At 47.3% G+C, this 15,477-nt stretch overlaps 2 protein-coding genes across 3 annotated transcripts in view; one reads left to right on the top strand and one right to left on the bottom strand.

Moving 5' to 3' along the window:
• The window catches only part of LOC126578452 (RING-box protein 2), a 30,083-nt gene extending 15,898 nt beyond the window's left edge, over positions 1-14,185 (top strand). For both annotated transcript variants that reach the window (XM_050241032.1, XM_050241033.1), the window contains exon 3: positions 13,867-14,185. In XM_050241032.1, coding sequence (XP_050096989.1) covers positions 13,867-14,048 — 182 coding nt within the window. In that variant the 3' untranslated portion in view covers positions 14,049-14,185. The remainder of the gene's footprint in view (positions 1-13,866) is intronic.
• The window catches only part of LOC126576671 (probable trafficking protein particle complex subunit 13 homolog), a gene marked incomplete at its 5' end in the record, with an annotated part of 1,676 nt that continues 359 nt past the window's right edge, over positions 14,161-15,477 (bottom strand). The window contains 3 exons of the mRNA XM_050237976.1: positions 14,161-14,666; positions 14,733-15,174; positions 15,257-15,477. The exon at positions 15,257-15,477 is cut by the window's right edge and continues 167 nt beyond it. Coding sequence (XP_050093933.1) covers positions 14,259-14,666; positions 14,733-15,174; positions 15,257-15,477 — 1,071 coding nt within the window. The remainder of the gene's footprint in view (positions 14,667-14,732; positions 15,175-15,256) is intronic.

Here is a 15,477-nt window from a genome sequence, read left to right as displayed (position 1 = left end):
GAAGGTGCAGCACGTGTCGCTTTGGTAGATTGAGCGTTTTTTTTACTTCGGATACGTGGGTTATTGGAAGCTGAGAAGGACCACTTAAAGATATTTGATTACTTATGTTCGACTTCAGATAATTTAGGCATCTGGCAACAAAAATTATTGGAACTAAAGACTAGTCATCGTTATGTGTGACCACTGCGTGTCGCTGGCACGCGCTCTTCGCCTGAACAGTGCCCGAGTTATTGCTCATATCCTCATGGAGCCCCAATAATTGGACATTGGATTGCTCTTGACATTGGCAGATAAGTCACACGGCACAAAGCGGCGCCAGCCGTGTGTGCCCATGTTATTCTTTATCACCAATTGACCGAGCTAATAGCGGGCACAGCAAATAGCAGATATCAGGTATTAATTGGTAGTAAATCTGCCCAACACTAACGCGTCCTCTCGCGGCCCATATCTGGCGAATAGAAACCGGGAACAAGCGAAGCGAAGAATAGGAAGCCCCGTACCCGCAGTTCCGAATGTAAACAATCGACGACGTGTCTTGACTGCTCTTAAAACCAGTGGCATAGTGAAAACAAGCACGTGTCGGACAAATCGCACACTGCAAACAGCCAACCAGGCAGTTCTTGCCAGCCGGGGGCTTTATCATTAGAACAATAAAGGTAACAATCCGGAGCATCTCGCGGCTCAACAAGTAGCCCCTCAGCTCGCCCTCAGGATTAGCCAAGTAACTCAATACTAGAGTGGAAGGGTCACGTGTATGAAGGCGGAAGTTTGGGCAAATGGCACGCACGAGATCGTGAGTCAGGCACGACCTATGACCCTACTGTTTATCTCCTGTTGCTGACAGCCTGGTGTTGGAGAACATTCTTCAGGAAGTAAGGTAACGCGCAAGAGATTTATTCGCCCTCCCCTTTCCGGTATGTCGGTCATATCGTCTTAATTGATGCTAGCAGAGGGCCGTCAAGATCGCACTGCGGTGGTTAAGCGCCGCTGTTTGGTGTGACGATCAACCTGAGCTGTTCGCGTTCTTCGCTTCGTATCGGTGTCCAGGTATATACATAGATACATGGTGCACCATCACCGTAATGACCCTGTGTCACATACACGCAATGCTCTGGCTGCTCTGGTGGATTGGTGTGCAAACTAACACCGATACACCGTTGGGGCAGGTGAGCCACGGTGCTGTTCGTACGAACGTACTGGCTGCTCCCCAACATCACTACATGCGCGACCATCTTACGGATGGTCTTATGTGCGCCTCTCTACGCGGTGTATACAGTGCAAAAACCCGAGCGAGAAAAAAAAACCGCGCGAACACACCAACCAACTCGTTGAACCTCCTCGCACCACTCGTTCCGACTGCCTCGTCGCGGCGGCGCTGTGACTGCCCTCGGTGTTGGCGAACGTGCTCGCCTTTCAAGGGTACTGCATGCTCGGCGAGCCTTCTGGGGGCTCGTCTCTCTAGAAGCGAATCAGCGACGACGTTGTTTGCCCCACAACCGCTACCTCTTAGTCCCCAGTTCCCCTTTTCCCCGCCTCACCTCACACTACATTTTTCAACCGACCGACACGCATCGCTTTGAAGTCACGTTCCAGATCAGCCGGAACGTCACACGAGCAGCTCCACGTTGCGCAAACGCCACCGTCGAGCGTGTCTCTCTCGCTCTCTCTCGCTCTCTCGGGTGAGTGTTTTGGGGCGCCAACGCACCCTACTTTTGCTCATGCTAAAGTTGAGGAGACCGAAAATGCATCAAACTTTTTTTTAAGAGTGCTGCTAATCTCCCTAAATCCCTTGACTCTGCTTGTGGTGGTGGTAAAGCTGATGACGTAGTCGAAGGGGATGACTGACTGGTTGGCGAATTTGGACGGGAATTGCTGACGCTAGCAGACGATGATGTTGCAGGAACCGAAGATGCCCCTGCCCCATTCAGACCGCAAACGTTTAGTCATCCTCACTCAAAAATGGCGTAAAGGGGGGAATCGTCAACGTCAGCGAAAGAAAAAACAAATACCACCAATTTCCGAGAAGGGTGTGTCGCGGTCTCGTGCAATCGTAGTTGACGCAGAAGCGCCACTTGGCAACGGTTAACTTACCGCCCGCGGTGACACGAAAGCGGTCTGCGTTATTGCATCATTCCAGAACGAGCCCCAAAACGATTCGAGGGGACACGGGCGGGTAACCTGTTTTATCGGCAACCATTGGACGGAGAGTGGGGGGGGGGGGGGGGAGGGAACACGGAGGATACGCAAATGTGTTTGTGTTTTGGGTTTGTGCGGATGAAAGGTGGTAGGGTTGCTGAGATATGATGGTGACGAACACCTTACTCCTGTTGAACCGGTTACCGATGATGCTGACTGAACGATCGGGAATGGGAAATCGGTTCTCAAGGTCAACTCAAGACTGTTACGGTAGTAAACCAACGACGACCGACTAGCTGCTGCTGCTAGGTTTAGGTCATGGTACTGAGATGGTTCACTTCTTCTTGCTTCACCGGTGGCCACTTACCAAGGTTACGGTTCGTTCCTTTAATAGTGGGGATTCTCACTGGTTTACTTGTTTATTCGCTCATCATCACAACGATCAATGGCAATCAAACTGTCATTAGTTTTTCCGCGAAAACCCTCACCACACCAACAGACAATTCTTTATGTGGAACTTGTAGTGCCGCAGGGGGCATCGTTTGTTCCAAATTTACGCGAACGATCATCGCATGACTGTCAATCATCATCATCACCGTCATCTGTGTAGCTGCAAGAAAAAATGGCGATTCATCTTGTTGGTAAATAAAACACTTAACTTGAGGCGCAAAATGGTGTAGAGTCCGCGTGTGCCTGTGTGCCTTTTGCGTACCGTTTCATCGCCAATTCGGCGGCTGTCAATTGTGCGATCGCATCGCAATCACGTGCAACATGGCGAAATTCGCGAATATTGGGGCTCGCGGCACGGGGAAGTATGGTCTTAAAAGCTTTATTGGTTCCACCGTCTTGGGAGAACCGCACCAATTTACTGACTGGCTGGGTTTGTAAAACGAAAGATTTCAACTCCTAGTGTCAGCAGTTTTTTATTGAAATAAGTTGCAATTTAATATATTATGTATATTTCCTAAATGTGCCTAGTCACAGATTACCAAATATAATTTTAATTATTTTATACTGAGTTCTTAGACTTGAGGTACAGACAATAAGGAAACTTTTTACATAATCAAAGGACTCAAGCGACGAACCCTCGACATTTGTTCTGAAGTCACTGAACATGTTACTAGATGACAAAGAAAGAATTAATGTTAATTTAATTTAAACTTATATAAGTGTTTGTTTTAATAATTTCTTAGCTATTAGCTTACTAGGAAACAATGCTTTCATAGTGTAATATACAATAGTAGATGCTATCTGTTATTTATTGAGATATCCAACATTGATTTATAGACAAACCGTACCAAAATACTTAAACCTCGAACCTAAAACTGATTTACTGCCTTCTGTCGGAAGGAATTAAACTTTGAACCAGCGATAGTACTCGAAGGTTCGATTCATACGATGCCACTAACACTGTCTTGGTGGATGGTGGTTTCTTTTTACTTTCTAGTTTCAAGGTCCCGATTTTGCGACAAAAACCACTCCCACCTCTTCTCCAAGCAGTGTTTCCGTGCACCTGAGTGGGCTCGATCACACCCCGTCTTGGGTTTTGAGTCAGCATTCAGTCTTGCGCTTTGGAAGTTTTGATTCGCGATCGCAACCAATCACTTCCTGGCCGATGGAGACGGGGGGATCGTCTCAGTGATCGTCGCTGTCTAGCGCTTCACTGCACGTGCTGTACGAGTAGCTTTTCGACACGAGACTCGGCACCAGCTACAAGATCGAATCGTGATCGTCGACCGGAATGCGTCGATCGTACGATCCCTGCGTTACAGTCTAGACACCGAAGCAGCAGCAGCAGCAGCAGCAGCAGCTTCATTTACATTACGAGATGGCGTGATTTGCGTCCGATCGGGAGTGTTCCGAGACTCTGGAATCTGGTCGAGAGCAGCACTTAGACAAAGTTGCTATTTATAGTTCGTCAGACAGAATTGCCCCGTCACCACCACCTCGTCACCATGCTCTGTGTGTGGATTAGTCAATTAAAGTCTGGCTGCAGCACCCTGCCGACGAGAGATACCTGATGCCTTGACGTAATAACACTTATCTTGCAAGCTAAGGGATCCGGTGCGCACGTGCTTATTCCGCTGGCGGGCGCTTGCGTTTCTTAGTAGTGAGCATTCTTCCGACCGCCACCGCGCAATGCGCAACCCGTTTTTTTTTCTCCCGGGACGTGCACGGTACGGTTACTGGAAAGTTTCCGCACAACCAGTTATCACCTCCAGACACCTTACTAGCGGTGCATGAAATTAGTTCGCTCTTCGGTGGTGGATAAAGGCCACCCCTAAGAATGCTTCGTGCGTTTTTGCATATTTGTCTGATGAGAAAAGTAATTACAAACCGCGCAGAGAGTGTGCTACTCTCTAAAGTCCATTTTAATGCTTCACTCTTTGTTGTGCTATGAATTTCAACCTCATGAATAAAGTGCGAGGATAGAACTTTACTTTCATTTTTAGTTTTATTATTGCGCTGACTGGTCTCAGACAAATTGCACCGAAAGGGTAATAAAAATTCATTCCCGGTACCATCCACGAGGATCACACGCCTCATCGAGCACACGGAGGCACACAAGGTCCGTCCGAAGTCCTCTGTGCTCGATGCCAGTTGGTTAATTGTTTATCAGCGTGCCGAAAAAACGGACGGTGGCTCTGACCGGTGCCGGGTGTGGGAGGAAGAACTTGCGGGACAATTTAATGAAACTGACATTGGCACAAAGTCAACCAACTCGCGACTGCGCGTGTGGCTGGCCACTTGCATAAGAACGTTTGTCTTTTTTTTGTTGGGGGGTGTGTCACTGACGTGCAGTTTTTCGGTTCGCCCGAAACGTGACGATCGAGTAAGCCATTGCTTGATGTTGCGTAGCAACGGCGTGGCTACAAATGTGCCATTCTTCGTCAAACGGCTCACTGTTCTGTATGGTTAGGAAAAGTGTTGAATTTGTGGCACTTCGCACGATCTCACTCTGTCCGATCAACTTGTCTGGGGCGCCAGTGAGTGATGAATATTTAAATTAATGATTATCGTCGGCAAATCATCGAATAGCGTGCCATTAACTTGTGTGGGCACGTGCCATTGTAATCGAATGTTGATTTACTGGTTATCGTTTAATTGAAAGGTGGTAGACATCACAGTATGATGTAATGCAATATTCATACTCATCAGCACGCAACTGTCACATCGTTGACATCGTCTAGACGGGAAAACAGGTCTAAAACATGAACCAAAATGGCCATTTCATTTCTGCCATTCTGGCACCGTGTAATGAGAGCTATCTTCATATAGATAAAAGCCTTCGATTTATCACACAGATATCCCGTCAGTTTGATTTGATATCATTTATTACCACGGATTGCTACGGTGTTGAGTTCCCCGTTTATCAACCACCGAGATCCGAAGCAGTAAGCACTAAGCTTAAAATTGAATCCATCAAAAAAGACCGGCCGGCCGGCCGGTGGAATTTAAGTCGCACGCGGAATACTCGGTGTGCAAAAATGGGTGTGTCACGTTGACCCATGGCCCCGTTCAATGATAATTGCCTGTGTGACATCGCACAAATAAAAAAAAACGCCAACAAACACCCGGCATTTATCGCCAAATCATGCCTTTTGCCGCACATTTGTGTCGCGTGTGGCGGCAGCAAGGTTTATCGCTCACCGTGGTGCGTGATGAAAATGATTTAACCGCACAGTTAGATCATACCACCACTCGCCGGCTGACACTTGCCAATTAGTGGCCATGTGTGGAATCTGCGATCAAAACTGCAAACTGGACCTTCACGCCATGGTGGTGCCATTTTTTGTGAGAAGCAATCCGCTTCAAAAAAAAGCAAACAAACGAATGCCAATTTTTGATAGCCTGCTTTCACGTGCCACAGTTTCGCTTGGTAATGACGAAGCGCACGGGGGAGCTACACGAGACAGAATAGCCGGGAACCGCTTTCCTTGAACCGGGTCCGGCGGTCGCGACGGCGGCCACAGTCCACCGATGACGGGTCTACGTCACCATTTCTCTCACATGATTTGTGAGCGGCTAAAAATGGATACCAACTTTGGTGGGTTGGAGATGGGCATGGCAGCAGCGAGCACCTGTCGTAAATTCTTGCCTCCCAGCACCAGCTACCAAGTGACGTTGCCCGGCAAGGGTAGGGAAGGTTAATCTATTTTCTACCGGTACGGCGGTACGGCTCGTCGATATTATCTTCGATCGCTGTTGAATCGAACGGCGGGTGTGTCTATCTTCGAATGCCACACCCGCTCTGTCGCTGGTGCACTGGTGATGCTCTGAGTCATAGTGTGCCGCGTCTCCGTTACCGTGATTCTGTCGAAAGTCCACCGTAAGGTTGTGAAATGCATCAACTCAAGTCACCTTCTGATTTTGTAACAGGTTTTCTGTTTTGTCCGGTCCCGATAGAACAAGGCATAGCTATCGATCAGCTTTTTTTTTTTTGACGAACGTTCACTAATTAAAGCTAATCCACGGTCATTTTCACTCTTGCGATCTGATTCGATCCAAGTTGTCAAAGAAGGGTGTTGTAGATCGAAGTAGGCGAGGCTCGCTTCTTCGTGCGCCAGATTGGCGTCCGGATGCTAATTCCTACCATCCCTTTGAGTGTAGTTCGAACCAGCGGAACATGTCCTCTGTCGCACGACAGCATCCGATCACACCACCGGTATGCCGGTACAGATCAATTGATTTGACTGCAAGCTGTCATTTGTAACAGAGAGGCTCGTACTTCTGCGCCAACGTCAATGACGTCGCCATAGTGATGACGTCGAAGCAAATGCGCTCCTAGGATGCCCATCCGACCAACCAACTCCCCTGAATGGAATCGATTGAATTTAACTACGCTCCAGTCTACGCCCCCGGTTGCATTCGTCAATTTAAATGATCGAACGGCTGAAGCGAGAGCCCAAAACGTCATCGATCGCTTTCGTGGTGGCGCCAGCTCGCCCCAACATGCCGCCGACTTTTGGACTTTGGCACCGTTTGATCTCTGCTTGGCATCGTACTTCGATTGCTCAAGGCTGAAGCAATAAAAAATAATCAATCTGTAGCTGTGAGTTCACAATTGGTGGAAGCAATGGTAAAATGGTAACGAAAGGAAACGGAAAGTGGCTGCCCGCTACTGCAGGACAGTGGGATGCGAATGTTGGAACCGCGCAATGTGATCCTCCGATCTTTTTTGCGTTGTATCTTAATCTCCATGCTCGAGGTCGAGTTTTCGTGCCAACCGTTTTCGACATTGAAATCCGATCCGATTCGTTCTCTAATTGCAGCCAATTATAAAGACAATCTAAGGCGATCTGGCGAGGGATGCTGCAAAAGGCGGATGTGCAGTGACTTAAGTAATTCGTCATGATAAAAACGAGGGAGCAAACCCCTAGGTTGTGACCCATTCGCATTCGCCACTCATTAATTGCTTGCTACGTGACTCGCGTCACGGCACTGGCACCGGCACCGCGATCTTGTGTTTGCTTTGGCTGGAAGCGGCTTTTTCGTTCCGGGCCACCGGATCGTCATCGCCAGGAGCGTCCCCGGAATCCCATGGTGTCCCATGGTGTCCCATGCTTAATTTTGTCAATTGGTAAATTATTCATCGCTTGCATCATTGACAAGCTCCTCCCGCTACCCAAAAATTCGCATTCGATCGAGGACAACACAGAAGAGGGCTTATGGCAGCCTCCGCAAACCGTCACTAAGCAAAGGACTTGCGGTGTGCAAACGTGCAGAAGATGTCGGAAGATTGTGTGCTCATAAATTGAAAGCGAAGACCAAGCGTGGCTGTCGGTTGCGATCGTGACATTCATTTAACATTGAAGCATTAATTCGCCCCCGGGCTGGCTGGCCGGATAACTCGTAATGTACGTCAGCTGCTGGGTAGAGGATATGCATCAGTGTTTGACGGAAGAACGCTAGGAGTTTACCTTTAGCTTATTTTAGAAAAAGCAGCGAAATCAAACAATTTGATCAGTTTGGTGGATATCAGATGCCGAAGACAGTTACTAAATTTGTTGTTTCTTTTTGGTGATCTTTTTGATATTAATGCAGATTTATTAGTGTTCCATCATTAACGTCACATTACTTTCCATATCCCGATCCCGATTATCGAATCGCACCACACTAATTCGAGTCCTTACTCTACTGCGCACCTTTATGTAATATCTACCGGTATTTGCAAAACGAAAAAATGAAGATAAAAGTGGCAAATTTGTTGTTTTGAATGAGAAACATCAAATCGACGCCAAGGCCACCACCGCGACCACCTTCACCACCATCCACCACCGGCCAGAAAACATGGTTCGGCCAAAAATAATATTTCGTCGCGAATCGCGCACTCGTCCTCACAAAATCGCGTACTACTACTACGCGCGGCCTAGGAATGGGGCGTGCGGCCACATGCTTCATGCTTCCCCTGGGGCCATCTCATGATGGTTGTCATCTGCGCGTCGCAAAATCGCATCCCGCTGATCTATTGGCTATTTATACGATGTTGCGTCGTAAAGCGCTCATGTAACAAGCGTCGTAGTAGCGTCGTTGACATTCTTGACGACGCTTCCTTTCGGTTTCGCTGCGATCCGTGTCCAACCGGCGTGCTAACCGGCGATTCAAATTGTTTACCATCTGGGTACTACCGATCTGGGGCACGGTTCTGTACTCCAGCGCAAGGGAATGTAAATGAAGATGCAAATGCGAGATGCAATCATCTTCTCCGCATTTAGCTTTCCTTCCATCTAGCCTTTCCATTTCATCTATGTATATAAAAATCATGATTCGTACTTTCGAACGCCCATAACATGAGAACGGATGTGCCGATTTCACTCATTCTTGGCCCAATTAATTCGTCTTGCTCTGCGTTATGTTTATACGTTTAAAAATTTGAGTAAGTTTTGAGATCTGTCCTTTCACGGCAAATTGGAACTCAATTTTGCACCGGATTTCCACCGGAACATTGGTTGGCAACCTTTCAGCTCCAATGCCCACTGCGTTGAATTCGATATTCTTGCTCTAATTTGATCATCGTCGTCTACTGTGGTACTTTCTACAATGATCACAAAATTCGTTTTTATTTTTTTCCTTCCGTCACACCAAAGAGCAATTGGATTGAGCAAACCAACCAAATTTGTCAAGTGGTTTAAGTATGGTAATTATTGTGAACTATTTCATCTTGTAAAGGAGTGCGCAGTCGAAATTCAAAAAGACTCTCACTAATACGTGGAAACCAGACCTCTGAGCAACGGGATCATGTTCTCAGCTTTAATTGCGTTGATGTCTGAAAATCAAAATCAGAATCTCAAGAACAACGAAAAAGGATTTATGATAGCGAAAGACGAAAGCAGCAATGCAATCGAGATCAGGATCGTATATGTGGAACTAATGCGAATCCTCCTGTGGTTCATTCACACTGTGAATTGCTATATGGTTCTACGATCCCCTACAATGAAATGTCGTGTGTTGAAAAAGGGAAGATGGATGAGGTGTGGTAACATTGCTCAAATTTCTTTTCAAAACTCCCCCATTGTGATGGCAATTAATGGATGTTGGTCATCAGTATCATTGGAAGCATCAGTACAGTAAAAACCGTTTCCATGTTTATGTTGCCATAAAAACTATACATCCAACATCTGAAATATAGGCCTCAAGAGTCGAAAGAACGAAGTTTACCGGGAACACTAGTTTGATCATAAAAAAACCTCTCTTCATGTACAGTATACTCGCTGCTGCGCTACTCTGAAAGGGTGTGTCTGTCTCTGAGGTAGGATGATCTACGGTGCGATATAGTAAGCACGATCACCACCAACACACACGAGAACCAACAGCGCAATGACTGGCCATGACCATGGCCATTCGAACCACGCATAGCGCAGTATCGGTGGCCACCATCAGCGGCCACCACCATCATGGTTTTAGTGTCTGCTCGTGTTGTCTGTCCTCGCCCGTTAGTATATGGCCATACTGCGCGCTACCGCGGCTCTACCAGACTCCCCCCTCAGCGGTACACGTGACACGTGTTTTATCTTATACAACAACCTGCTTGTTACCAGCAGCTAACTGCCATGGTCCTGCCACCAGTGCCCATCACCAGACCGGCGCCATTCCAATCACTGACAACCGCAGAGACAGACTCAGAGGATCGGAATGAATCCCAACGATGGGGCAACGACGTCAATCGTGCCACCACGACACGATGCTCCGAGCGGCCAAGTGTCCGTGGGCAAGGATTTGTTTTGTGTGTTTTTAGTGGGTTGGAAAAGCGAGATCAGAAAACACGTCACTAAAGGAAAATTCTCACACCACCCCCTCACCTCCTTCGCTGTTTATCATGAGCTCGAGATTTATGTTTGATCTTCCGGCGATCGCGCTCGCTCCGCGATTGTAGTGGATGCGCAGTAATGGCGGTGCGTGAATTGGTTGCGCATTGGCGCGAAATGAAACCAATAATGAAGCACTCGCAACACCCGGCTAGCGCACCGCAGTGCAAAACGTGTGCGGAGGCCAGTGGCCTGGTCTCCTCCCCACCCAGGAAGTGTAGTGGCCGATACTAATTCCACTAACACCGATTCACTCGATCGCTATACCTTAGCTACTGGCCAGTGCGCGACCACCATCATCGGATCACTCGATCGGCCGATCGATCGGTGTGCAATTAAGAGTTGTTTTCGTACGTTCAACCTTTTTTTTTCACGGAGATTGGCACGATGCTCCTGCTCAATCTTCCAATACCACGGGGGCTTCTGGTCCCGGGGACTATCACACGATCTAATTGCACACCTAGCAGCATATTTTGCGCAGTATTTGCCCGCAATTGTTGGTCCAGCGTACTGTTTCTCTCATATTTTTTCGGCGCAACCTGTGGCATACGGAAATGTCCTTGGTCGAAGGGGAAGGGTAAGAGCCATGACTCACATGGCACGAGCGGGTGATGTGTAACGGATTTTGCTACGATCGAACTCCACGTGACCCCCGGCCCGGGGTGCGTTTGTTATTTTGGTTGCAATTTTAAAAGGGGAAGCCACAGAAGAAAAAAAACTGTTGATCTCTCCGCGTTTCGCGTTCACCTTCAACCTCATCATCGTATGGATTCCGAACCGTTGGTCACTCCGTCAGGCGAATGTTTTGTTGTTAGGAAGTGGTGAGCCTTCGAACCCCTGTGAACCGGATACATAGGAGAGTGACCCTGAAACATGTTGTTCGGATTTGACGGGAAGCTCCGTAAAAATAGAAAGACAGCATTTGCTCAGCTTTAGTTTGTAGTGGCTTGTCCAACGCCCCTAAACACATGTGTCCTCGTGTCTTTGTATCATCTCTATTTTGATTGTTTAGATTTATTTTATTTTTTTAATCTTTTATCCAAATTTAGCAAGCCCACTTCGATCGTGCTGCAGACAAATCTATTCTTGCAAAGACTACACAAATCATTTATCAACGTCGCACGGGCAACGGACTACTTTATTAATATACTATCCTTCGTGCAGTGTGCAGTGTGCTGCCTAGACCGTTAGACTCGCCAGCCTTCTTTGACCTCCAATCCATTCTACAACCTCCAAAGCAAAGTGCCAAACAATCGGACCAACAAACGGGTTGAACGGCAATCAATTCCTTCCACGCAAATAAACCTAAAAAGTGCCACGACGGGCTGGGGCTGGCTAACGGGCTAAATTGTCGCTGACGCCACCTGCAGACCCCTGATTTGACTCGGCATTTACGCGTCATAGCATTGATGACAATTGATTTGTTGGGCGTCTGCGTCGACAATAACCAGGCACCGGATGTTTCACCAACACTTGGCGCCGTTGGCAAGGCTCAAGCTGCCATTTTTTCTTTATCATTGCCGATATATGTATCGATCGTACATGATATCAATTTTCTGATTGTCGCCACGCCACTTTGCCTCACGGTCTGACCGGCCTCCAAATCACACCGCGGACCTTTCGCACATTTTGAATGTTGTCTATCGGCCGCAGCAGCAGCAGCAGCAGCAGCAGCAGCAGCTGTGAACGAACGCGCCGCGACGGCACAGACGCCAGAGAGCCGTGCCCCCGTTCGTCAATTGGTTGAATTGAAGGAACAGCGTCATTCGAATCGAAGGAACCGCGATTGAACGCTGCGGTTTTTAGCAGCGTTCGTTGCCGGTGGCACGTCGACACGCCAGACGTTTGTGCTGGGCAACGGCAACGAAGGTGGAGACGCACGCTAGGATAAATAGCAGCGAAATGTGATCAATAGTGAATCGATTTTTTAAATTAATGAAATCGCATTTGTAGCTAAAAGTAGCTGTAAGTAATTGGTGGTGGCGCCAGAAAAACCTCACTAAGTAGAATGGATGATGAGTAATAAAGGGTGTTGTTACTTTGTATTGCAAAATCTGTCCACAATTCCGGAAATGATCAGCACGATTCCTCACGGAAAATCCAGAATGATTGTCGTGATCGATTCCTGTAACGAGATAGATACCGGATGATCGAGAAGATCCGCGTTGATTCAAATGTGTAACAATATATTTTTGTGGAATTTTCCTTTCTTAATTTTATCTACAACTCTAAAAAGTTAATTCTAAACCATTACTAAAAATCGTAACATTTTATAAATGGCAGAAGGGCTTGGAACGAATGGACATGAGCGGCACACGCCACCCTCGGTTCGTTTTGCGTCATATCCACGCAAGGTAAACCTACGTCATTACCAGCAGCACCAATCCGGACCCACGCTTTCGAATGAATGAGTCTGCTTCAATGAATGAGTTTTCGTCTCTCGTTTGGGACTATAGAAGAATGTCCGAGGACTATTTACGCTACTGATGAGTTGGTCAGTTAAACAAAACGAACAGCCATTAGCAGAGCAAGAGCGATAAGGCATGTTCTTGCGATCCTCACAGCTTGCATCACGCGATCTGCGTGATCCAGAAATAAACCTGATGCACAGGTGATGCAAAACCACGACTCGATGAGGTAAAGATCATTGTCGATTGCCCCTTTTTTTTGGGTTCGCTTTTGCATCATGCATTTCTGGTTCATTCGCTGGTAGGAACCATTTCGAACAGAAACACATACAAGGCACTACAACTGACCAAAGGGTATTGAATGTTGCACGAGGATGATGAAATTCATGTTGTGCAATCTTTTATGCTGTGCGTACTTTGAACTGTGAATGAAAGATGTTGAGATGTTCATTTCATTCATGAATCATTTTTGTGAATCACCCCATTAGAAGCATCAAAGTCAGGGTCATATCAATCATGCTCACTAAATTGTGTATCACGTTATCGGTTACTACGATAAGGGGGGAGTTTCTAATTGAGCAGCGAGTTTCTCCTATTTTCGATAACGTTATGTGATGTGCTCTTATCGAATCAACCACCTGGCGATTCATGATATTTGTACTCGTTTGATAAAAGTAGCGCAGATTGTTATCAGCAACTCAGAATATGATACTATTCGAAGGAAATAGTAGAGAACAATAATGTTTTTAATCATAGTAGACTTTTGTTTAGGGACTATCAAGAATATTATTGTACTTTCTACATAATTTGTTTCACCTTAAACGTGATTTCATTCAAAAATCTAATAAAAAGAGTACTAAAACCATAATTCTTCACTTTATCACTTCATATGGCACTAATGCCTCTTATGAACATTTAAAGAAATATGTTTCTTCTTACTTTATTTCTTAGTATTACGTTTTATTTCGCTAAATCGTTCGCTCACCCTGTTCTGCTGCTCCTGGCTCCATTCACAGATGCCTGTTTGCGGTGTCAGGCGGAAAGTAAAAAGGACACACTCGGCCGCCAGGACTGTGTGGTAGTGTGGGGTGAATGCAACCACTCGTTCCACCATTGCTGTATGTCGCTGTGGATTAAGCAAAACAATCGGTGCCCGCTGTGTCAGCAGGAATGGTCCATCCAGCGTATGGGTAAATGAAACGCCCCTACTCGTCCTCCTCCTCCTCTGGACTACCGGATTCGTCTCACTCCCTGTTTGCTTCCCTGGAACTTTGTGGAACATCAGAAGAAGAAAAAAAAGACAGCAAATCTCATGCTCACAAAACAACTGATTTATTAGGATTTAATAAATAAACAAATTCCATCATAATCGTGTTGATGAGCTTACGGGGAATGGGTGACTGAAGCGCTAGACGGTCGCCGGAATGCTGTAGCGTACGTACTTGTCCACGTGGAACTCCTCTTCTCGGTAGTCTTCCTCCACGACGAACACTTCCAGGAAGTTATCGAACTCGTACTTGCGCTTCGTGAACAGATCCGTTAGCTGTAGGTTCGAAATGACAATCAGACCCAACCGCACCGGGCAAACGGTAAGGGGAAACTCTTTCATCTGTCCCGGTTCTAGTGGCCCCAGTGCGAACTCGGTCACACCGGTGTATCCACATCCTGGCTTAGCCTTCGTGTTTAGCCCCATCAGCAGATCCATCGAACGTTCGCTCGTGTTCGTCACCCGGCAACGGAAGCTGAATCCTTCCCCGATACGAACTGTGCTTTTTGCTTCGATCACAAGCAACCGCAGATCACTGTACTCCAGAGGCTGTTTCGATGGAAGTGGGAGTTAGAAAGAAATTCCACAAAATATGGCGATCCAGGATGATCTTACGCAACGCTGCAGCTGGCTGGTCTGCAGTCGTCCTCGTTCTCCCAAATTCGACCTCCACACGATATCCAGCTTGCCGATGTTATTGGCCGCCTTAAGAGCATTCGGATCGCGCGCAACCTCCGGGATGGGCCGTATGCAGTACAGAAACTGGCAACTATTCTGCGGTTGTAGCATCGTTTTCGACGAAAACACCGATTCACCGGTGGCCAGTGTGTTGAGTGAGGTGACCGTGTACTGCTCCGAGCTTTCCAGCTCCACCTTCTCCAGGCAGATCGGTCCGACAGTGATGTTCTGTATCTGCGCCTCGAGATACACATCGTCCGTCTCGGCGTTGTAGAACTTGGTCTTTACGTCCAGTGGTTTGACGACTTGAAATTTGAAAAACTTCCGAAACGAAGTCTCCAGTCCCGCCGGAGTCATGTAGGATACTTCGCACACCAGGCTGTGGAAAAGAATCGATCTCAGTAAGCCATAAAGCGACCGCAACGATCTCAGTAGGCCATCCGGTCCCGGGTTTCGCTTACATGTGCGTTCCGATTTCCTTCACCTCATGGTGGATGACATCGTCAAGGGTTTCCTCTGGATTCAGCGTTACCGGACCCGTCTTGTCCGCGTGGATCGGCAGACTGACCCGGCTATTGTTCGACTGGAGATCCGCCTTCACCGACACATTCGAGACGGGATGGGAGCGGCAGTTGTGTACGCAAACGTAGCTAGAAAACATCTCTCCCAGGTAAATGTTACC

This window comes from Anopheles aquasalis, chromosome 3, assembly GCF_943734665.1.
Source record: "Anopheles aquasalis chromosome 3, idAnoAquaMG_Q_19, whole genome shotgun sequence".
NCBI classification, from domain to species: domain Eukaryota; kingdom Metazoa; phylum Arthropoda; class Insecta; order Diptera; family Culicidae; genus Anopheles; species Anopheles aquasalis.
Note: the sequence above shows the minus strand (reverse complement) of the source record. Positions and strands in the feature narration are given on the sequence as shown.